General features: G+C 36.4%; 1 protein-coding gene across 6 annotated transcripts in view; it reads right to left on the bottom strand.

Moving 5' to 3' along the window:
• Arhgef38 (Rho guanine nucleotide exchange factor 38) overlaps positions 1–20,437 on the bottom strand; it is an 88,512-nt gene that overhangs the window by 48,070 nt on the left and 20,005 nt on the right. For 5 of the 6 annotated variants that reach the window (XM_070022385.1, XM_070022389.1, XM_070022390.1 and 2 more), the window contains exon 2: positions 14,509–14,696. The exons of the other annotated variant lie outside the window; for it this stretch is intronic. In XM_070022385.1, coding sequence (XP_069878486.1) covers positions 14,509–14,696 — 188 coding nt within the window. The remainder of the gene's footprint in view (positions 1–14,508; positions 14,697–20,437) is intronic. 6 annotated transcript variants of the gene reach the window in all.

Below are 20,437 nucleotides of genomic sequence, written 5' to 3'. Positions count from 1 at the left end.
TATTCAAAGTATATCCTTGAGTCTAAGTCCAATCCCAATCTTCTTTCATAATGAAATCATGATTATTCTGGGCACAAGCACCGTGATGCAGGTTCTGTTGGGCTAAAGCAGGGAACACAGGCAGTTGCTGTTTACCTGTGATGTGTATGTGTGAGGTCATAGGTGAATAGGAAAGTCACTTGACAATCACAACATGGAGGAACATCAAAGATAATAAGTAGAGTTACTGGGACAAAACTGGGTTTGCAAAATTAAAGACAACAGAGATGCAGGGAGTCCAGTTAAGGAAGACAGCCAAAAAATTTCAAGGACATTATTACAAGAGATGTAAGATAAGAGGTAGGCTAGACATAGTAGAATTCTAGAGCTGAAGACCAACAACTTGCAGCTCCTTTCCTGTGCTTTTACATCACTTTTTTCCTAGGTGTACCAGGTGTATTTGAAGGAGAGGAAGGAAACACTTGCCTATCTTTTTACCCTCTTCCTTTCAATATTGGCCCATCTGTTCTCTGTACTTGGTACAGATGCTATTTTGGTAAGGATATTCTGTCATTGAAGTTGGAAGAATGACTTTACATTGAACCTTTATCAACCGGATGATGTATCAGTCATTTCTTGTGCAATATGCCCGTGCTATCTACATTTCTTTGAATTGCTTTGGGAAGCTCCTCATGTCCTATCATTAGACCTGTTGTCAAGGCGTCTTAACCTCTCATCTCATTTGTAACCAAATCTATAAAATATATGCTGTGGTTTATTCCAACATCAGATTAGATAGCTTTCTTTTTAACTATTTTTATGTATTTTGCAATTATAGGCATTAGAGATGGAACTCAGTGGTCGAACATTTGTCTAGTGTGTAAGAGGCCCTGGATTCTGTCCCACGCACTGAAAAGATGCATTTTCAATTACACTTGGCTCTTAAAGTTTTTAACCTAGTGTTGTCACTCTGAAAGGAGTGGACACATGAGGCTTTTATAACTGAAATGTGCTCTTATGTCTGAGATGTGCTCAGAACTTACAAATTCTATAGTACAAAGTTGATTTATATTACACAAAACATATAACATGTATGTAGTGGCTCTATGCCTCTTTTGGTATAACTTATGAAATTATAATTTCATGATGATTTGTTATTATCAGTTGCCCAAAAGTCACATGTCTTTGAAAACCACTTATATAATACATTACTTATTCTAAAGAATTGCCTTTTATATTGGATATTAATTAAATCCACCCACATGTAGCTTTGCATAAGCACATTTTAAAGTAAAAAACTTGATATGTACCAAGTTTTGTAAACTAATTTCTTTTAAATGTCCTAGTTGTTTATTTCCAGAAAATATTTTTAGAATGAATTTTTCTAGAGTGTGAAATTTTATACCCCATCCTTGTTTTACAAGAAATATGGTTACATACAATTCATAAAAGGTATTATTTCACTTCGTTGTGGAAACTTGAAGCACTTCACATTTATTATTTTCATGTATCACTCCATTACTCCATGAACCATTTTGCAGATAGGGAAACTACAGTAGAGTGAAGAAAGATGTCTTGCTTCCAAAGGAGTTCAAGTGGAGCTAAAACCAGGCCATTTACTCATACACCTGATTCTATTACCAGCAGGTACTACAGATGGGGTTCTTCACTGTCTCTGTTTGAACACTTTTGGTTTTTCCCACTTCTTCAGCAAGTTGTCAAGGCCACTTTCCTGTGTATCTGGTTTAGATTATGAATCCAGTTAGCACGAATCTATTCTACATTCTATTGATGATCTTAACTCACTGCAACAAATACTAAATATCAAAAGCTTAACTTTTAATGTCATTACTTCCTGAAGGACAGAAAGGATTAAAACATCAGTTGGCCTGGTTTCAATCATATTAGCATGGGCCCATAAGGATTCTGTGAATCATAAAATGAATTCACGTCCAGTCATTGCTGTGCCAAGGAACTAAGAAGTACCTGGTCCAAATGGACTTTTAAAAATGATAGATGATTTTATGCTTAGTGATGTAAATTCATGGTAAGATCCATATATATATATATATATATATATATATATATATATATATATATATATATATATATATATAATTTACCAGGCACAGACAATGTTCTAAGAGCTTAAAAATGAATAACATTTTGAATGGACTAAAATTTTTTTTTACAAAAACAGACAGTTAAAGTAAACACTCTCCTAAGCCAAATAAATATGTAGCAATTCAATCTTACGAAATATAAAAATTAAAGTTTAGTGTTTACATTCACAATTTAGTTTGTTGCTTTACAAAAGTCTTCATTACAGAATATGCTTCAGAAAGAAAATTTTTATTGTATTTAACTAACTACTAGGTTTTAAAGATTGTAGTACCTTCATCTTTGTTCTTTTTGCCCAAGATGGCATATTTTTGTTCAGAGTCTTTTGTGGTTCCATGTGAATTTTAGGATTGTATTTTCTACTTCTGTGAAAAACGTCTTTGGATTTTTGATGGAAATATCTAAGTCACTTTGATAGAACAGCTATTTCAACAATTCTTTCCAGTCTATCTTTCCATTTACTTGTCTTCCTCCCTCCCTCCCTCCCTTATCCCCCTCCCTCCCTCCTTCCCTTATTCCCTCCCTCCCTCCCTCCCTTCCTTCCTCTTCCTTCCTTCCTCCCTCTTCCTTCCTTCCTTCTTCCCTCCCTCCCTCTCTCCCTCCTTTCTTCTTTCTTTCTTTCTTTCCTTCCTTCCTTCCTTCTTTCCTTCCTTCCTTCCTTCCTTCCTTCCTTCCTTCCTTCCTTCCTTCCTTCCTTCCTTTCTTTCCTTCTTTCTTTCTTTCCAAGCATGATGTTGGAGTCACTTGTGATATGCTTTTTGGTATTTTTCTAATACTGATACAGAATCAACAAGTTTGGGATGAGTGCCTCAGTAAGAGAAGCTTTCCATTTTAATCACAAAACAACTTGATGATAAAACACAAGTTTAGATTCAGCCACATGTAAAAATTACATTTTACATGATTAGCCACATGTAAAATGTATGCAGTTAGAGCATCAATATGATCAATATTGCACAGTGTATACTATACAAAGAATTAAATGGTCTATGTCACAGATTTAGCTGGGAAAAAGTACTTATTAAAGAGATGAGTGATAAGTTCCTTATTTGGGCATTGGTGGCTCAGGCCTATAATCCTAGCTACTCAGGAGGCTGAGATCTAAGGATTGTGGTTCAAAGCCAGCCTGGGCAAGGAAAGTTGGTGAGACATCTCCAATTAACTACCAGAAAACTGGAAGTGGCACTGTGGCTCAAGCGGTAGAGTGCTAGCCTTGAGCTGAAGAGCTGAGGGACAATGCCTAAACAGAGTTCAAGCCTCACAACCAACCAAAAACAAACAAAAAAGTCCCAAATGATTGTGGGAAAGTTATATTGTTCTTTTTTTAATGCAAGACAACTAATAGTTCACAGACTACTTCAGCTTTCCTCCTTAACCCAGCCTTTGCTCATGCTATTATGTATGCCTGATATGGCTGTGCTCTCCTCATTTTGATGAAATAGTAGCAATTTTTCAAGTTCCAGATCAAAGGGACATTCTCTGTAGAGTTTTTTTAAAAATAACTTTTTATTGAGATTAAGTGATTACATAAATGACACAAATTTCACAGTACTGTAGGATAGTGATAGTTAAAGTCAAAAACACATTTTAACCTTCACAAGGCAAATTGTCATTATCTTGGTCTATAAAGTTTGTGAATTCTATAAGTTTTGACAATATAGCTATTTCTTCCACATTGGGTGATATGTACATTTCTTTCCTTTTGCCTAGTGTCACTGTTCCCTCTTTCCCTTGCATTCCCTCCCTCCCATCGCTGCCCTTGAGTTGCTTAATTCATTTTTATCAATGTCCAGTGCAGCTGATGGGCCCCTCTGTTGTATTTTTCCCTTGTTTCCCTCTGATTCTATGCCCTCCTCCTAGCTTCCCTCAGATGTGAATTTTAAGATTGTATTTTCTACTTCTATGAAAAAAAGTGTTTGGAATTTTGATAGAAATCTCTAAGTCACTATGATAGAACAGCTATTTCAACAATTCTTTTCAGTCTATGAACATTTGATATATTTCCATTTATTTGTGTTTCTTTCATTATTGTCTGACGGGTTTTAAGAGCTTTTCAAATCTACTATAAAACAACCCTAATTAAACCAGAACATTTCTGGCATAAAATGAGACACATATACAACAGAGCAAAATAGAGAGCCTAGAAGTAAACCCACACATTTTGGTCAGTTGATTTTCAACAAAGATGCTAAGAACTAATTATGGGCCAAGGAGAACATGAGGCCTTTTATACCACTGGTGGAAATTTGATTAATATGGTCATTATAGAAAATGATATGGAAATACATAAAAAATATTAAAACTACCAAATTACCCAGAAACCCATGACTAGATCTATACCCAAAGGAATCAAAATCAGAATGTCAAAGAAACATTTTTTTACTCTTATGTTCCTTATAGCAGTATTCACAATAGCCAAGACATTTAGTCAACTTCAGTGCCTGTCCTGAAGTGGATAAAAATGGTGTATAAATGGTATATAAGTGGATATCAGTATATAAGTGGATAAAAATGGTATATTATTCAGACCTCAAAAAGAATGAAACCCTGTCATTTGTTACCATGTGGATGAACCTAGGCATAATATTAATTAAAAGAAATCAGGCACAGAAAGCAAATACTGCATGGTTTCTCTTATATGTAGAGTATAAAGAAGTCAACTTGTACACACAGAGTGAAGTGATGATTGCCGGAGGAAGGGGATGGAAAGCCTTGAGGAGATGTTCATCAAGGACATAAAAGTTTGGTTAGAAAAAAGGCCTAAGCTCAAGAGATCTACTGTTCAAATGGCTGCAGATAATTGAAACATGTTTTGGACTTGAAAATTGCTGAGAGTAGATTTTAAGTGTTCTCACCACACGCACAGAAACGTAAGTATGTTAGATAATGCATGTTTTCAATTGCTTAAGTTAGCCATTTCAGAATGTATGCATTTACTAAAAACATTGTGTTTTCTACCATTAATATATGCAGCTTTTACATGTCAATTGTAAAAATCATTTTTAAAGTACTGAATTTATAGTGAACATATGCAAAATTTCCCAAGATAAAAGTCTAAGTAAAATTAATCATACTTATAAAACTACAAAGACTATAATCAAAGACTATAATCATTGATATAGAATTACTTTGTATTCCATAGGTACCTCACAAAGCACTCCTTGAATTTTGCCACCCTTCTATCCAATGCAGGTTCAGAATGGGTTCAATTTGAAGTCTCTACATTTTTGTCATGTAACTCAATCTAACAGAACTGTGGTCCCATCTACGCTTGTGTAGGTAACACCTAGACATATTTCCCAAACTAGATCATCCCATTATCAATGCCCAGTTGGTCAAAGCTCAATCTTGTGAATGTAAAAATCAAAGTAAGAGTGGAAGAAAGCTGCAAATGCATAGCATACATATTTAAAAATAGACACCCAATGGAGACTTGTAAAATGGAAATATTGGGTCTGACTTTATTTTTTAGTGGCGAATCTGAGAAATAGACTGCTGGGAGACAGAAATTGCATCAAGTAGAAAAAAGGATGTTGGCAGAAAGTCCTAGCAGCCACTGGGCCTGGCTAATTATCTAATTACTCTGGCATTTACTCAGATAGTTGACTTCTAGATTACAAAGCTTTGCAGGGTAAACTAGCCATTATTTCATCAGGGTTTGCCAAACTGCTGATTTATTTGTATGTGTGAAATTTCCCGCTGTGAAACTAGTTTCTAAGCCGGCTAATTGAGTCAAACTACAAGTTGAATCAATAACACAGCTAGACAGCAGGTCTTCTAACTAATCATGTAGCTAAGTAGCTAAGTATTCTGATAGTTGCCCCAAACGCATTCAGGCTAGAAGATATCAATGTGGGTAGACCTACAAAGATGTAACCCCCCTTTGCAGAAAGGTTGGGCCTCTGGGAGAAACCTCAACATGTGTAGGAGGATGGGCAGAGCCAACAGAGTCAAAGAAAGGCTAGAAGAGAGCCTGGGATCAAATTTGAAAAGTCCATGAATTAAGAGGTTGATTTTGGCTAGTAATAGAAAAGTAAAGATCATATATTTAATATTCTTCAATGAAAAGTAAGTTATTAGACCAGGGTCTTTCTGTCTTTGTCTCTTTTGCCTGCCTTTGATCAAGGGACATACATCCTTTCATACTTGGAATTTATGGGAGATGCTCAGAGTACAAACTACATCCATATAGTACGATGCCATGGGGAATGGGCTTGTTTATTCTGTGATACCTTCAGAAATTCTTTTAAAAAGCATTGAATAACCTTTGAGTCCTAATGTCAAAATACAAGAAAAAGAAAAGTAATTTGGACACTGTTTAGACCAACCAGTGAAGTGCTGAACTGATGTTATAATATATATATATATATATATATATATATATATATATATATATATATATATATATATATAGATTTAGATTTAGAGCATATAATAGTATTCCTAAGGTTTTAACAGACTAACCATATCCTTCAGGTCTAATGGCTGAGAGAAACTACTGATAAATGATAGGAATGAACTGACTCAGCACCTAATCATTTCTTCCATTGAACAGCAAAAAAAAAAAAAAAAAAAAACCTTCTTGGATATGCTGAAATGTTTATTTTTGGTAAAGGGCGGAAAAAAACTTTTACAAAATAAAAAAAGTACTTGAGAAAGTTAGTTTAGGAATTGAAGAGGAATGAGAATGAGCTTGGATAAAAAAAAAAAAAAAGAGATGGCTTCATTTGTAATTCTTTTATCTGCATCTTTTTCAATAGGAGCCCAATCTAAGACAGATTAAGACATTCAAGTCATGCAGTTTTACTGAGGAAGATCATTCAAGGCAAAGAAAACAGCAAGAGCAAAGGGCTTGTAACAGCAGTGTTGATGTGTGCGAGGAACAGTGAGAAGACCAGAAGACAGACATAGATGAGTCAGATTCTACATGAGGGATCATCTAGGATCTTACAGGTTATCATAAAGAACAGGGATTTATTTATTAAAGTTCTGGAGGGTAGGAAGTCTAAAGGTATGGGACTACCATCTTAGAAGTATGTCAGAAAGCAAAAGGTTAGAGAGCATGCCTGAGTGCAAATCCAAACTGTTTTAAATGTCAATCTGTTATGTGGGATTTAAAGCAATGGGATCTGATCTTATCCCAACATAGTGAATGTAAACACAGCCAGTGTGAGCCCTGAACTAGTTAGTACTCAGAGAGATGAGACTCAACCATTAAAGGGGGACGGAGAAGAGGCAGCCAGAGTGGTAGAAAGAAAGATGCAGTATATGGAGCTCTGAAAGACAAAAGGAAGTGTTTCTTTCATATTCTGCTAATAGGTAAGACAAATTAAGTGCTTCCTTCTGCTAATGTTGAAAGCAGTTTTTGCTTTATAACTAATTAGCAGAACCAATCATGAATTGCCTTGTGGATAATTTCTACCATCATGAAATAGATTGGCAATTATTATTTGTGCTTCTATGTGTTTATGAGTCATTTTCTTGACCAGATTATAAACTTCTAGGGCAGAACAGTGGCATAAACTTCCTTTCTTCTCACAGAGAACTCAGCAGCAGGCATTGTAGACAATTTGCATATTCAATAAAATATCACACTCCTCATGAAATATAGGCCAGTTAATCTGTCCAAAAATGATTTGTCTCTTCCATGAATTCCAATTGCACTTATTATCTGCACTTAGCAACTATTGCTTTGCATTATAATCTATCTTTTCATAGTTGAGAGAGGTTTTGCATCTCTAACAAGAAATTCTATAGGACCTAAAATAATTAGATTATATAATCATTAACCTTGTATGTAGCTAAACTATTTACATAAATGTTAATTAAGGATTATCTTTTTCCAACAGATGATTTTTTTCTGACCTGCTAGATATTTTTTTGTTGCTTTGGTTTTGGAGGCATTGGGGTTTGAACTCAGATCTTCACAGTTGCTAGGCACATACTCTTACCACTGAGCCCTACTATTGTTGGTTACTTTTTGAAATAAGGTCTTGTATCCTACCTAGGCTTGTGCCTGAGCATGATCCATGTATGTTGGGCTTCGGGTCTAGCTAGAATTCAATTGCCAAAGACAACTGAATACTTATAATATTCAAGGGCCATACAAAATTATTAACTTAAAAATTACTACAGATGGAATTCCAGCCATGACTGGCTCACAGAAAGGGTGGATTGCATTTGCCAAGAAAGAATTGAATTGTCTCAGTCTTGAGAGTTTAATTATATGCTACAGCATCATACAAGAAATTCTCAGTGCAACAATGTGATGTCAAAAGTAACGTCATGCAGGTGGTCTTGTTTATCACTGAGAAGTGTGGCAGCTAAGTCACAGGGCAATGCTCACAGTTTTATGAACTGCTGGGTGGAGTCAAGCAGCTTGTGGAGATGAAGAGAAAACCTGTCTGGGAACTCAGTGGTAGCAAGTGACCTGTGATCTGGCATTCATGGTGAATATTACTACGTACCTCTTAGAGCTCAGCATCAACTTGCAGAGCCCCAACCAGCTTCTCAGCTATCTGTTTTCAAACATGAGATTATTTGAAACTAAATTGAACTTGTGGAAAGCACAACTCACAGGAATAATATGGTTTATTTCCCTACTTGAATATGCTTGTGAATGTGTGAAACTAATGAAGGCATTTGTTAAATGACTTTAGGCAGTAGAAAAATTAGGAAATGGAACTAAGTATCTTTGCTATACTATCCATTGTGACACAGGAAGATGTGTCTGATAACCTATAATAAGAAATCATTCAGTGGCAAGGATGAATGGAAAGCTAGGTAAAACCATCTCCCCATTGCTTGAATTCTATAAATGCTGAAATCGTTCCCTGAATGGAAATGACTAGTTGGGCAGTATTTGTTAACATGGGATGTTTGTCTCATCACAAATCAAAGAGAATAATTGATAATCTCCAAAATCCTTTAGTGTTTTTTTTTTCAGTATCTTCTGCTAAGTCCATGATCTTTTTGACAGGTTCACCTTCTGAAACCAGTGCTAACAATTTTGCTGCGGCCATCATGCATTCATTCACTAACTCCACCTCTACACAAAGCATCAGCTCTCTTATTCTCTACACTGCTTGTGTGAATATGTTTGTTCTGTTGCAAGGCCTTAGGGAAAGCAGTTTGTGATTTAAGAGCACTGATTTCCATTGTTCTACTGATGGTCATATGAAGAGCATTTGACTTCTAAATTCATTGAGTTTAGCATGTTTCATGCTGTAATGATGCTCCAAACTGGCTTTTGTTTTTGTTATTACTGTTACCACAACACCAAAAATTAGGCATACAGTTTTGTGTTTGACTTCACCACCACCACCAACAACAAAATTGTCCATGTCTCTTGTGAGACTAACACTCTGCATCAACTTTTTTTTCGTAGATGTAGGATTTGTATGATGTCACATCATTTAAGTTTTCATCACTATCCAGTATGAGTATGTCAGCAGCAATGTGATTATTTTGCCTTGATGAGCATTCTAATCTTGCATCTTAGATTTGAAACATATCCAGTATTCATATTTCCTTCATCTTCATCTGAGCTTCAGTTTTTGCAAGGATTGTTGATGGTTCATACAAATAAAGTTGATATTGGAGTTATCACTGGTATCAACAATGCGATCAACAACATCATCTTTCATCATTGGAGGCAAGGGCATCAGTGCCTGGAGGAATCATCTCATCTCTACATCACTGGCGTTTCACCACACTGTGTTAACACTTTCACAACACAGATGCTCGCAGCCTGCCTCATGCTGGCTGTCCTCTGAGTCACCGTCTAGGCAGATGGTCTTTGGGAAGATGATGAGAAATATATGTGTCTTTCCTGTCATATTCTTGTATGTATTTTGTCTTAGATGTAACTTGTTCATCCTTTACATTTTATAATTCCATCTCTAAAATGACTAGCAAAAAAACAGGAATCGTGGTATGGTTCAGATGGCAGAGCACAAGCTGATTAAACCAACCAAGCAAACAAGCCAAGTCCTGAATTCAAGCCCTACTATGGCCATTTATTTTTCACATAGAACACTGATGTATCACTTTCAGACTCTGCTAACTCTAAACTCAATATCTGACACCACACTGTATGTCGTCCAGGGTGACAAAACTAAAGTATTCTCCTTGGGGGAAATGGAAAAGTAAGCAAAGCCCCAGTGGAGCAATACCATATCTAAGGGAGGCCATTTATGTATGAGTATTAACAACTGCTATATCATGTTCTGTGTAATTACCATTTGTTAATTTGACATTTCACCACTATTATTTTCTCCAACTTTACTAGTAAATTTCACAAAGCAAGGAGAACCTTACTGAGGTTTATTCTTCTTTGTTTTATTTTTTAAACATGACTTCCAGTATCTGACCTTATCATGGAGGAACAATGGCCCTGATTACATAATAAATGCCGGAATTCCACTCAGAGTTTTGTCATTGTTATGTCAAATAAGGTAAGCCCTTCTGCTTCCTCCTGAAGAAACTTTGAGGAAATTTTGATATATTCTTTCTTAGTTTTGACAAAACTAAAAATGCTGTGATTCCCCATAGAAAAGAAAATGATTTGATGTGTGAAGAAAGCATGGAGCTCAAACCTGGCCATGGAGATCATAGAATTCCTCATTGTGATGTGATGTTATGATTAATAGATATCTGTATCAATATTTAAAGTAGACTGGCAGCAAGAATATAAACCTTTAAAGTCACTGTATGAGCTCAGAAAAACTAGTATAAAGCAGAATATGTAATTCAAATGTATTTCAAGTCATTGATCCAGTATATCAATTATAGTTAGTTGTAATTGCTTTGCTTTTTCTCAGGCTTTTATCTAATATAGCAGCCTTTTGATTTCTGGGATCTTCATGTTATCATTCTGGATTAGAACGCAATGTTCACAAATACCTTGAGGTCTTGTGGCTGAGGAGTTTGACCTCAAGGGCTGCTGGAGTCTGCAGTGGGAAAGACTCAATGGAGAAGATGAGAAGGGGAAATGCTTAGCTGGCTCTGTTTAATAGTATGGAGGGATTTCTGATATTTTGATCATATCATGAAAGAAAGGCCAGATACATAGGAGATTATTATGCATAATAAATTTTCTTCCAAACAACCTAATATACACTCTGATGCCAAAAATGTCATTGCTACATCTCTGAGTCCAAACTACTGAGTACCACTGTTGAATTTGTTTATCCTTTCTCCCTTGATTCTGTGTCCCCCCTTATCTGAATTCAAAAATAAAGAGAGAATCAGAAAGTTAAAGAGAATGAAAGAGACAAAAGGTAAGAGAATTTCATACTTTCATATAAAATTGTATATACTTAGAAGGATAATTCAGTTAAAGAAATGGAAGAAGGTGAGAAAATAAGGGCATTATCTTTTGAAGTTTTTCATTTTGAAATAATTGTAGAGTCATATGCAGTTGTAAAAAATTATACAGAGACAAGCTTTATGCCATTTCCTTACTTCCTCCAATAGTAGCGTCTTGCAAAACAATGGTACTTGTACATTGGGTGTTGATATGGGGGTAAAACATGTTATGAGGAAAACATGGTCATTGTACAAATAAGATCCATCTACAAGGGGCTGGGAAGTTGGCTCAGTGGTAGAGTGCTTGCCTTGCATGCCTGAGGCCCTGGGTTCGATTCCTCAGCACCACATAAGCAAAAAGAAAAAAGCCAGAAGTGGTGCTGTGGCTCAAGTGGTAGAGCACTAGCCTTGAGCTGAAGAGCTGAGGGACAGTGCCCAGGCCCAGAGTTTAGGCCCCACGACCGGACCCAAAACAAACAAACAAACAAACAAAGATCCATCTACAAGAAATTAGCTTAGTGATTTCATTTACTTTAGAGCAGTCTCTTAGTTTAAACCTGTTTAATGAAAGAGACTACATTTTAGAAAGCAGTTGACTTTAAGAAAGCAATAATCACTGGGCGCTGGTGGCTACTGGCTATGATCCTAGCTACTCAAGAGACTGAGAACTGAGACAGAAAAATCCTTGAGACTCTTATTTCTAATTAATCACAGAAAAGCCAGAAGTGGCACTGTGGTAGAGCATCAGCCTTGAGCAAAACAGCTCAGGGACAGCACCCAGGCCCAGAGTTCAAACCCCAGCACATTCAAGGGAAAAAAAAGCTGTAGCCAGTCAAGTCTACCAAGAAGGAATATATTTTAGGTCTAGACTACAAATTTTTAAATTGTGAAAGTAAAATTATGAAGCATCTCTTTCTTTTATATTCTCAGGCTCTGCCCTACTCATTTTGTGATAGAATTATTATAATGCCAGTAAATTTAATATATATCACACAGAACAATTGTTCTTTGCTGTCAAGACACTGAAACAACCTGCCATTAAGCCTAGATATTTGTATTAGCACTGAGCACCATGGTATATTGAGTGTCTGAAATTTAGAGAAAACATCAATAGTATTCTCCTCAAATGTAATGGTCCCTTAATAGGTGACAGAAAATGTTTTGCATGTAAATTAATGTGGTGTATTTATGGTTGAAAATAAATTATGTAAATACATTATTGGCAAAGAAAAGTTCCAAATGGTTCCAATCACAGAAAATATTTCAGTATTTGTATGTGTGTCTAGATAAGCCCAAATTTTTATAGCTCTTAGTTCTGAGTATCAGGACTATAAGTGATTTGTTTCTTTTTTTAAATTAATTTTCCAATTACAAAACTGTTGCCATATAGTATTCCCACATTTTAACTGGAAATTTTCCAATTACAAAACTGTTGCCATATAGTATTCGCACATTTTAACTGGAAATTCTGAGTTTTGTTGATCTGAAATTATAGGGTTCTTTAAAATTATTTTCCAGCATAATACAAACAATTAAGCTACAGATCCAAAATAAGTACACATAACTTTCTTGTTACATAAATAAAATCTAAGTGTATATTCTAACATACATACTTATTAAAAGGATATTCTTGGAAAGGTATCAAGAAACTGGTAATGCAGCTTGTCTCTAGGCGAGGAAACTGAGTAGCAGAAGGACTCTGTAGCTCCCTTGAGATCTTTGATACTTTCCTTCTACATGAGTTTTAGAAGTTGAAAGAAAAAAATATATACTAAATTCTTCTAGCTCTGATTTTCTTTCCCCTTTGTCTTCTTCTTATACATAAAACCTAATCCATAGCTGGATTTGCATGCTCTGGTTTGATTTATTTTGATTCACTGCCAAAACACATAGTCTCTCTTATTTGGATAGTAAATGACTAAAATTCATTTCTCCACCAAATACTTCAACACAGAATGCTGTGGGTACTTTGTCCATCTTTGCAATACTCATCTCACAATACTCCTGCTTTTAGTTAGGTAAAAGCCAGTTTGTAGAGAAGCACTACAGTGGAGACAATGCTGGTTATCATGATGATCACAAAACTGTTGCTACTCAAGTCTGGATCTAATCATTCATTTGGGCACTGTGGACTCAGAGGAGTTGACTAACACTAGTGCTTTTCTCAGCTTTCAACTTCCATCATCTAGTACTCACTTACATAAAAAGGCCTTGTATTTATAGGGAGTGGTTTAAATTTCAATTTACATAAAGAAAAGTTGAAGGATCAGATGGCTTTTGAATATCTCCTTCCAGCCTAACATATACATGTGAAATATTTACTTATGTTGCTTCAGGTTTAAGCTAAGTGGTTTACCTCAGGTTCAATTAAGATAGCTCCCATGGTGACCTGAAAACTGTTTCTGTTAATTTATATATCTGGACACTAACTGCTAACAGGTGGGTAGTGTGCATAGCCTGGCAGTTAGAAGGCAGTTATTGAGGAGGTGAAGGGGCTATTGGAGAAATAATGAAGTAGTGATCTGGTGGCACAATTAACTACCCCAGGACTTATACAAATATTTGTAAGTTATATAAGTTTCAAATCATTCTTTACTTAATCAAAGCTTAGACCTTTAAGAAAGATTAAATGAGAATACTGTGAAAGTTCTTGGAAGAGAATTTGACCATAGTAAGTAATCAATAAAAAATCATTCATCATAACTGCTATGAATTCTTCTATGAAGACCCTCATGCCTGATTTGTTGCTCTTCTTTGTACATGGTCTTAAAACTCAAATACCAATGACTTTGATATCTGGGATACTGTCAGCTATACTGGTATCTCCTAATTTATATGCCAGACTGATGTTCTAACATTTCAAGAAGGGTTATATATGGAGAAACACAAACACTGCTTCTGAATGTTGTGCATACTGAAAGAGAGAATTTTAATAACTGGTAGTAAACTGTAACTCTAGTGCTAAGAATTGGTGCCAATCATGTATCAATTACTTAATAAAATGAGTGAGGAATGGATGCATGAAATAACTCCATATCCTATTTAGGATATAGAAGAAAAAAACGTGAAAAACAAAAACAAGCTCAAATTTGCAGCTACCTGTTTGTTCCTCAGGGGCTGAACCACTTCCCTAAGACACAGCTCCAAATCGTTGACATAGTCCTTTTCTGTCTGGATCAGCTCCTTGATGATTTTTGCCCTTTTTGCCATCATCTTCCTCATCTGATGCTCTTCTTCGGGAGTTGAGAGCTCAGCCGCAGAACACTCGGTTTGCGGGGTCATCTTTTCTATTAAATAAAAACATTTCTATTAAATGAAAACCCTTACTGAGATCTCTCTTCCTTTCAATACAAATAATGTGAATAGTTGGTAGCAAGGAGAAGGCTTTAGCAAAGAACAAGCTGTTCTAACAAGTCATTATGTGATCAGCATATCATGGCTTCTTTTTAAAAATTAACAAGTTTTTTTTATTGTGAAAATACCTTACAGAGGGTTTACAATTACATGAGCAAGGTAATGAGTACATTTCTTATCAAGCATTGTTGCCTCCTCCTTCGTTTCCCCTTACCATCCCTGCCTTCCCATCTCCCCCCACCCCTACCCTGCCAAAGTTGTAAAGTTCATTTTTCGATATAACGTCTTGTACATTTCATTGTTGCAATGGGTCCACCTGTATCCCTATTAAAACAATTTGTTTTTTCCCTTCCCCTCCACAAATTATACCAACATCACATATAGTGAAAAAGGGATTATACCATGGGGGAGGGACATACAAAGCAATAAAGAAATCATCTTATAAATATGTGAGAAACAATTGCAAGAAAGAAAAAACATTTGAGTCCTTATCTTGGGGTTCATTTCCCTAACATCAACTTATCTGACTGTTTCTGCTTGTCTCAGACATATACTAGTTATTGCAAATAAGGGAAACCATGGGACCTATGTTTCTTTGGACCTGGCTTACTTCACTTAATATAATTTTTTCCAAGTCTTTCCATTTCCTAACAAATGGATCAATGTCATTCTTTCTGATGGAGGCATAGAATTCCATTGTGTATATATACTACATATTCTTGATCCATACATCTACTGAGGGGCATCTGGGTTGGTTCCATATCTTAGCTATGGTAAATAATGCTGCAATAAACATAGTTGTGCTGGTAGCTTTAGTCTGGTCTTGTTTGTGATCATTTGGGTAAATGCCCCAAGTGGGATTGCTGGGTCATAGGGGAGCTCTATGTGGAGTCTTTTGAGGAACCTCCATACTGCTTTCCAAAGTGGTTGAACAAGTTTACACACCCACCAACAATGTAGTAAGGTTCCCTTCTGTCCATATCTCCTCCAGCATCTGTTGTTTAGAGTTCTTGATTATAGCCTTTCTAACTGAGGTGAGGTGGAAGCCATAGTAGTCAAAACAGCTTGGTACTGGCACAAGAACAGACCTCAGGACCAATGGAATAGAATTGAAAACCCAGAAATGAACCCACAGACCTATAGCCATCTAATCTTCGATAAGGGAGCTAAAACAATAGAATGGAAGAAAGACACTCTCTTCAGTAAATGGTGCTAGAAAAATTGGTTAATCACTTGTAGAAAACTAAAGCTAGATCCTTATATATCACCCTGTACCAGAATCAACTACAAATGGATTAAAGACCTCAGAGTCAAAGCAGACACCCTGGAGACATTACAGGATGGAATCGGAGAAACCCTGGGTCTCCTTGGCGCAGGCCAAAATTTTCTTAAAAGAGGCCCAGAAACACAACAAATCAAAGAAAGGTTGGATGAATGGGATTGCATGAAATTGCATGGCAATTCAGCATGGCAAAGGACATAGCTAGCAAGATCAATAGTAAGCCCACGGATTGGAAGAAGATCTTCACTAGACATACAATAGACAAGGGTGTCATATCTAAAATATACCTGGAACTCAAAAAATTAACTCCCCCAACAACAAATCTTCAAAGAAACAACTGCCCAATAAATAAGTGGGCTAAAGACTTACAGAGAAACTTCTCTGAAGAGGAAATAAGAATGGCCAATAGACACATGAAGAAATGCTCAACTTCCCTAACCATAAAAGAATGCAAATCAAAACAACATTGAGATACCACCTCACCCAAGTTAGAATGGTTATCATGGCTTCTTTAAAACATCCCTTTCTAGATCCCTAGCCTTTAAAGTAGGCATTCAGCCTGTATAAAAATACAGTTCAGAACTTCTAGACATGTTTGCTTTTGAATTAAAGGAAGATTTTAATTAAGAAAAGTCCTTTCCAATTTTGCTTGTCCCTGTTAGTAAAATTAATTACCCCTCACTATCAATGGGTAATACTCAGACAATGAAATGAAAAACTATCGCACATGATTGTGGGGTTTTCTTTTAATTCACAAAGTGAGTCAGTGTAGATTAACTAAATTTAATTATGATTTTTTTCATGGCTCATCTCCAATATTATGTGTATCTTATTATTTCAAAATTATTGAACTATGAGCCCAAGAGTTTTAGTTAAAAATTATAGTACTAAGGAGATGTTGATGGTTTTCTATGAAGTATTAAGATAAGAAAACTATGTAGTTGGGCTGTGAAGGTGGCTCAGTGGTAGAGCGCTTGCCTTGCATGCATGAGGCCCTGGGTTCGATTCCTCAGCACCACATAAGCAGAAAAAAAAAAGCCAGAAGTGGCACTGTGGCTCAAGTAGTAGAGTGCTAGCTTTGAGCTGAAGAGCTAAGGGATAGCGCCCAGGCCCAGAGTTCAGGCCCCATGACTGGACACCCCCCCCCCAAAAAAAAGAAAAGGAAAACTATGTAGCTTCAAGTGCCTAAAGCACTGTAAAAATATGAAAGCTACCAAAAACTATATTATCAATGCAGAAAATAAACCAAGAAATCAGCAAGTTTGTGTGTTTGTGTGTGTGTGTGTGTGTGTGTGTGTGTGTAAATAACCTTGCTTCAAGCTTGAAGCTTAATTTCCATATTAGTCTCCTCAGTTGCATAAACAATTTTGTTTCATTTAACATTAATACAATTCTAGTAGCTAATAGGTAGGACATCTTCAATGCTGACACTTCTGAGAATGTAAAACTCTACAAAAGGTTCTGTACAGGATCCATAGGCGGAAAAACACAGGTCACAGTGTATCCAAAAGGAAGTAAAGGGAGGTGTACTTTTGGCGACTCCACAAAGCAAGTTAAAAGGTGAAATGTTTACCAGGGGAGTTAATGATTCCGTGTAGAGGTTGACCCAAGAATGTGAACAGACACTTTGAGAAGTAATAAGCTTGTCTCTTCCGGCTCCACTAATTTTAGGAGTTCAAGCAAAATCTTAGCAATCAAACATCTGTGGAGAATGCAACAGTGAGTTATACTAGATCAAATGTTGGACAACCAAGACTTTCAGAAAGGAGAGAAAAAATCTAGCTGTAGTTCCTGTACACTAGTTCCTCGTGTACAGGCTGAAGCTGCTATATGTAGGCTAAGTGTGAGGTGAGTACAATGTCAGTTGACCACCTCGAGGCTGCTTTTACTTTAGAAACATCCTTTGTCTACTGGGGCCATGGCTGCCCACAAGGAGCAATGTAGCCTGTTGACCATGTAGGCTTCCTCTTGCTCCACAGGCTCCTCAGTACTGTCAGTCAGAGTTTTCAGACCTCACCCCCTGGTAAACATCCCTTTCAGAGCAAAAAGTCTTGGCAAAGCACATTGAGTATGGAGCCTGGGCTCAGAGTTCTCACTTCTGCCCAGTACCAACGCCTACATAGCTGTGAGGAGGAGGCCAAACACTGCCAGCCATGGGCTCAGAGTGGTGTCTCTACAACAAACATCTAGCTATAGGACTCATGCCTTTTCTGGGAGAATGGGAACACTGATCATTGTTTCTATCATTGCCCAAGCTCTCTGGTGCTTAAACTTCCCACTTGGTCCATATCGACCCTACCCCATTTGTGGCCATTTTCACCCACTTTGGCATGGCATCCCAGGCTTAATGAGCCTTGAGTGTTCCTTGTTTTCATGTCCTCAGAGTATCTGAGTCTCAAACACTAGGTTTTCTCTTAAGATGACACCTGGCTAAAGCACTTAGAGTGGCGGGAACCCCAAAATGTCTCTATTCTCCAATGCCAACCTGCTATGCAGGAATAATCACTATCACACCAAATCTGTAATACATGTGGGAAGTTTGGGCTTACCCCATGGCTAGGTCTGCTAAGTCTGCCATCAGGGCCAACTGGTTTACCTTCCTGTTGTGCCTTTTATTTCTTCTCTCCCAGGAAAGCCCAGGTTGGAGATATAGACTATTTCCTGCTTTTCCTCTGTCCTGTCCCTGTTTTGTGATTCCTGATGCTCTTTCACTCTTACTCTCCTTCCAACATAATGTCTGTTACCATGACACTTCTTATTTACAGTCAAATGGAGGTAGCTTTTAATCTGTCATCGTGCTCTACCTCTCTACATGGATATTTTCTTAATAAAAAATTTCTTACATGTTCTATTACTTCCCAGAAACTTGTCTAAAATGATGTATTGAAATAAAGTTTCAATCAGCCAAGATACTCAACTTCAGAAACTTCTCCTTTCTGGTATAAAAAACCTTCTCTGACCATCCAGATTTGAGCAACATTATGAGATATATTTGTTTGCACTTTTGACTCAAGTTTATTGCAGGAACAAAGACTTGTCTTGCGTCATTTTATGATCATATCTCTAAACACTTCATATGTTTGCATTTCTTAAACCAACAAATTATGCAATGTATTGTAGACACCAAGTTTTATTTTTATAATATCCTTCTCTGTCTTTAAATTCTTTTACCTTTTAGTTAAACCACATTTGTACATACAAAAATATTTGTAGAATAATATTGCCAGTCAATATCACTCTAGTCAGCAGTCAGCAACAACAGACCTTTATTTCTGGATAAAGAAAAAAAAGATATTAATTATAAGGGGGAGAAAAAAAAAGAAAAATGCAACTTTAGGAATGAATGTCTTCCAGTAGTTTCTAATAGGTGGAAGAGATCATATTAAAAAATGAAACTGAAATTAGAAAACAGGATATTTAAATTGTTGTAACCAAAATGTACCACTGTATATGAAAACACTACTACTATGTAGTTTCTTACCCTCTTCTCACCCTCTATTTCTTTTACCTACAACTTTATTTTCTAGAAGCAATGAATTTTCACTACTTTACCAAATTTTGTTGGTAACATCTATGGTGATTCCTTCCCAACCAATTGTGGTTGAAGAAGTTTGCTGTGGCTTGGAGAAAGGTTATCATTGTTGTTGTTGTGTGTTTGTTTGTTTGTTTGTTTTTGAAGTGATGGAATTCTCAGGAGTTCATGCTTGCTCAACTGCCTCCATGCTTAACTGGTACTCTACCACTTGAACCTCACCTCCAACCCTATTTTTGTCAGTTTTATGGAAGTAAGTCTTGTGGATTTTTCCTCCTAAGCTGGCTTAAAACTGGCTTAATTGAGATCCTCCTCACTTCTGCCTCCTGAGTTTCTAGGATTACAAGAGTGAGCCACCTGTGCCTGGCAAGGATGCTCAGATTTAAGATCAGTGCTGCCATTCAGAGCAATCAGATTATGGTCGACAAAGTATCTCCACAGCATTTTATTTTCTTCATCTGTAAGTAATAAATGAAAATCATCAGTTTTATCATGAAGACATACGGAAGTATGTGGAAGTTCCTTGGCATCTTCAAAATAATACAATTTTTGAGTATTTCTGTAAGCAAGGGAATGTTCTTCTATAAAGAAAGTCTCCAACATACATAGTTCAACTTATTGACTATTATGTGAGAGCATGCTCTCCAACCTGTTTTTCACTCTCAGTAGAGTATTTCAAATAAGATATTCACATTATAAAATAGTCTTTCAGTTAGATTATTTTGCCCAATTGTAGACTAATATAAAAGTTCTGAGAAAATTTAAGGTAAGCTAGGCTAAACTATAATATCTGTAGGTTAGTTGTATTAATTGCTACTTTCTTTTATTACATATTCAATTGATGATGAGTTTATTTGGGA

The sequence above is a fragment of the Dipodomys merriami genome, unplaced genomic scaffold (assembly GCF_024711535.1).
Source record: "Dipodomys merriami isolate MVZ:Mamm:240054 unplaced genomic scaffold, mDipMer1.0.p SCAF_15, whole genome shotgun sequence".
Lineage (NCBI taxonomy): Eukaryota > Metazoa > Chordata > Mammalia > Rodentia > Heteromyidae > Dipodomys > Dipodomys merriami.
The sequence above is the reverse complement of the archived record's forward strand: the minus strand, read 5'-3'. Positions and strand labels throughout refer to the sequence as shown.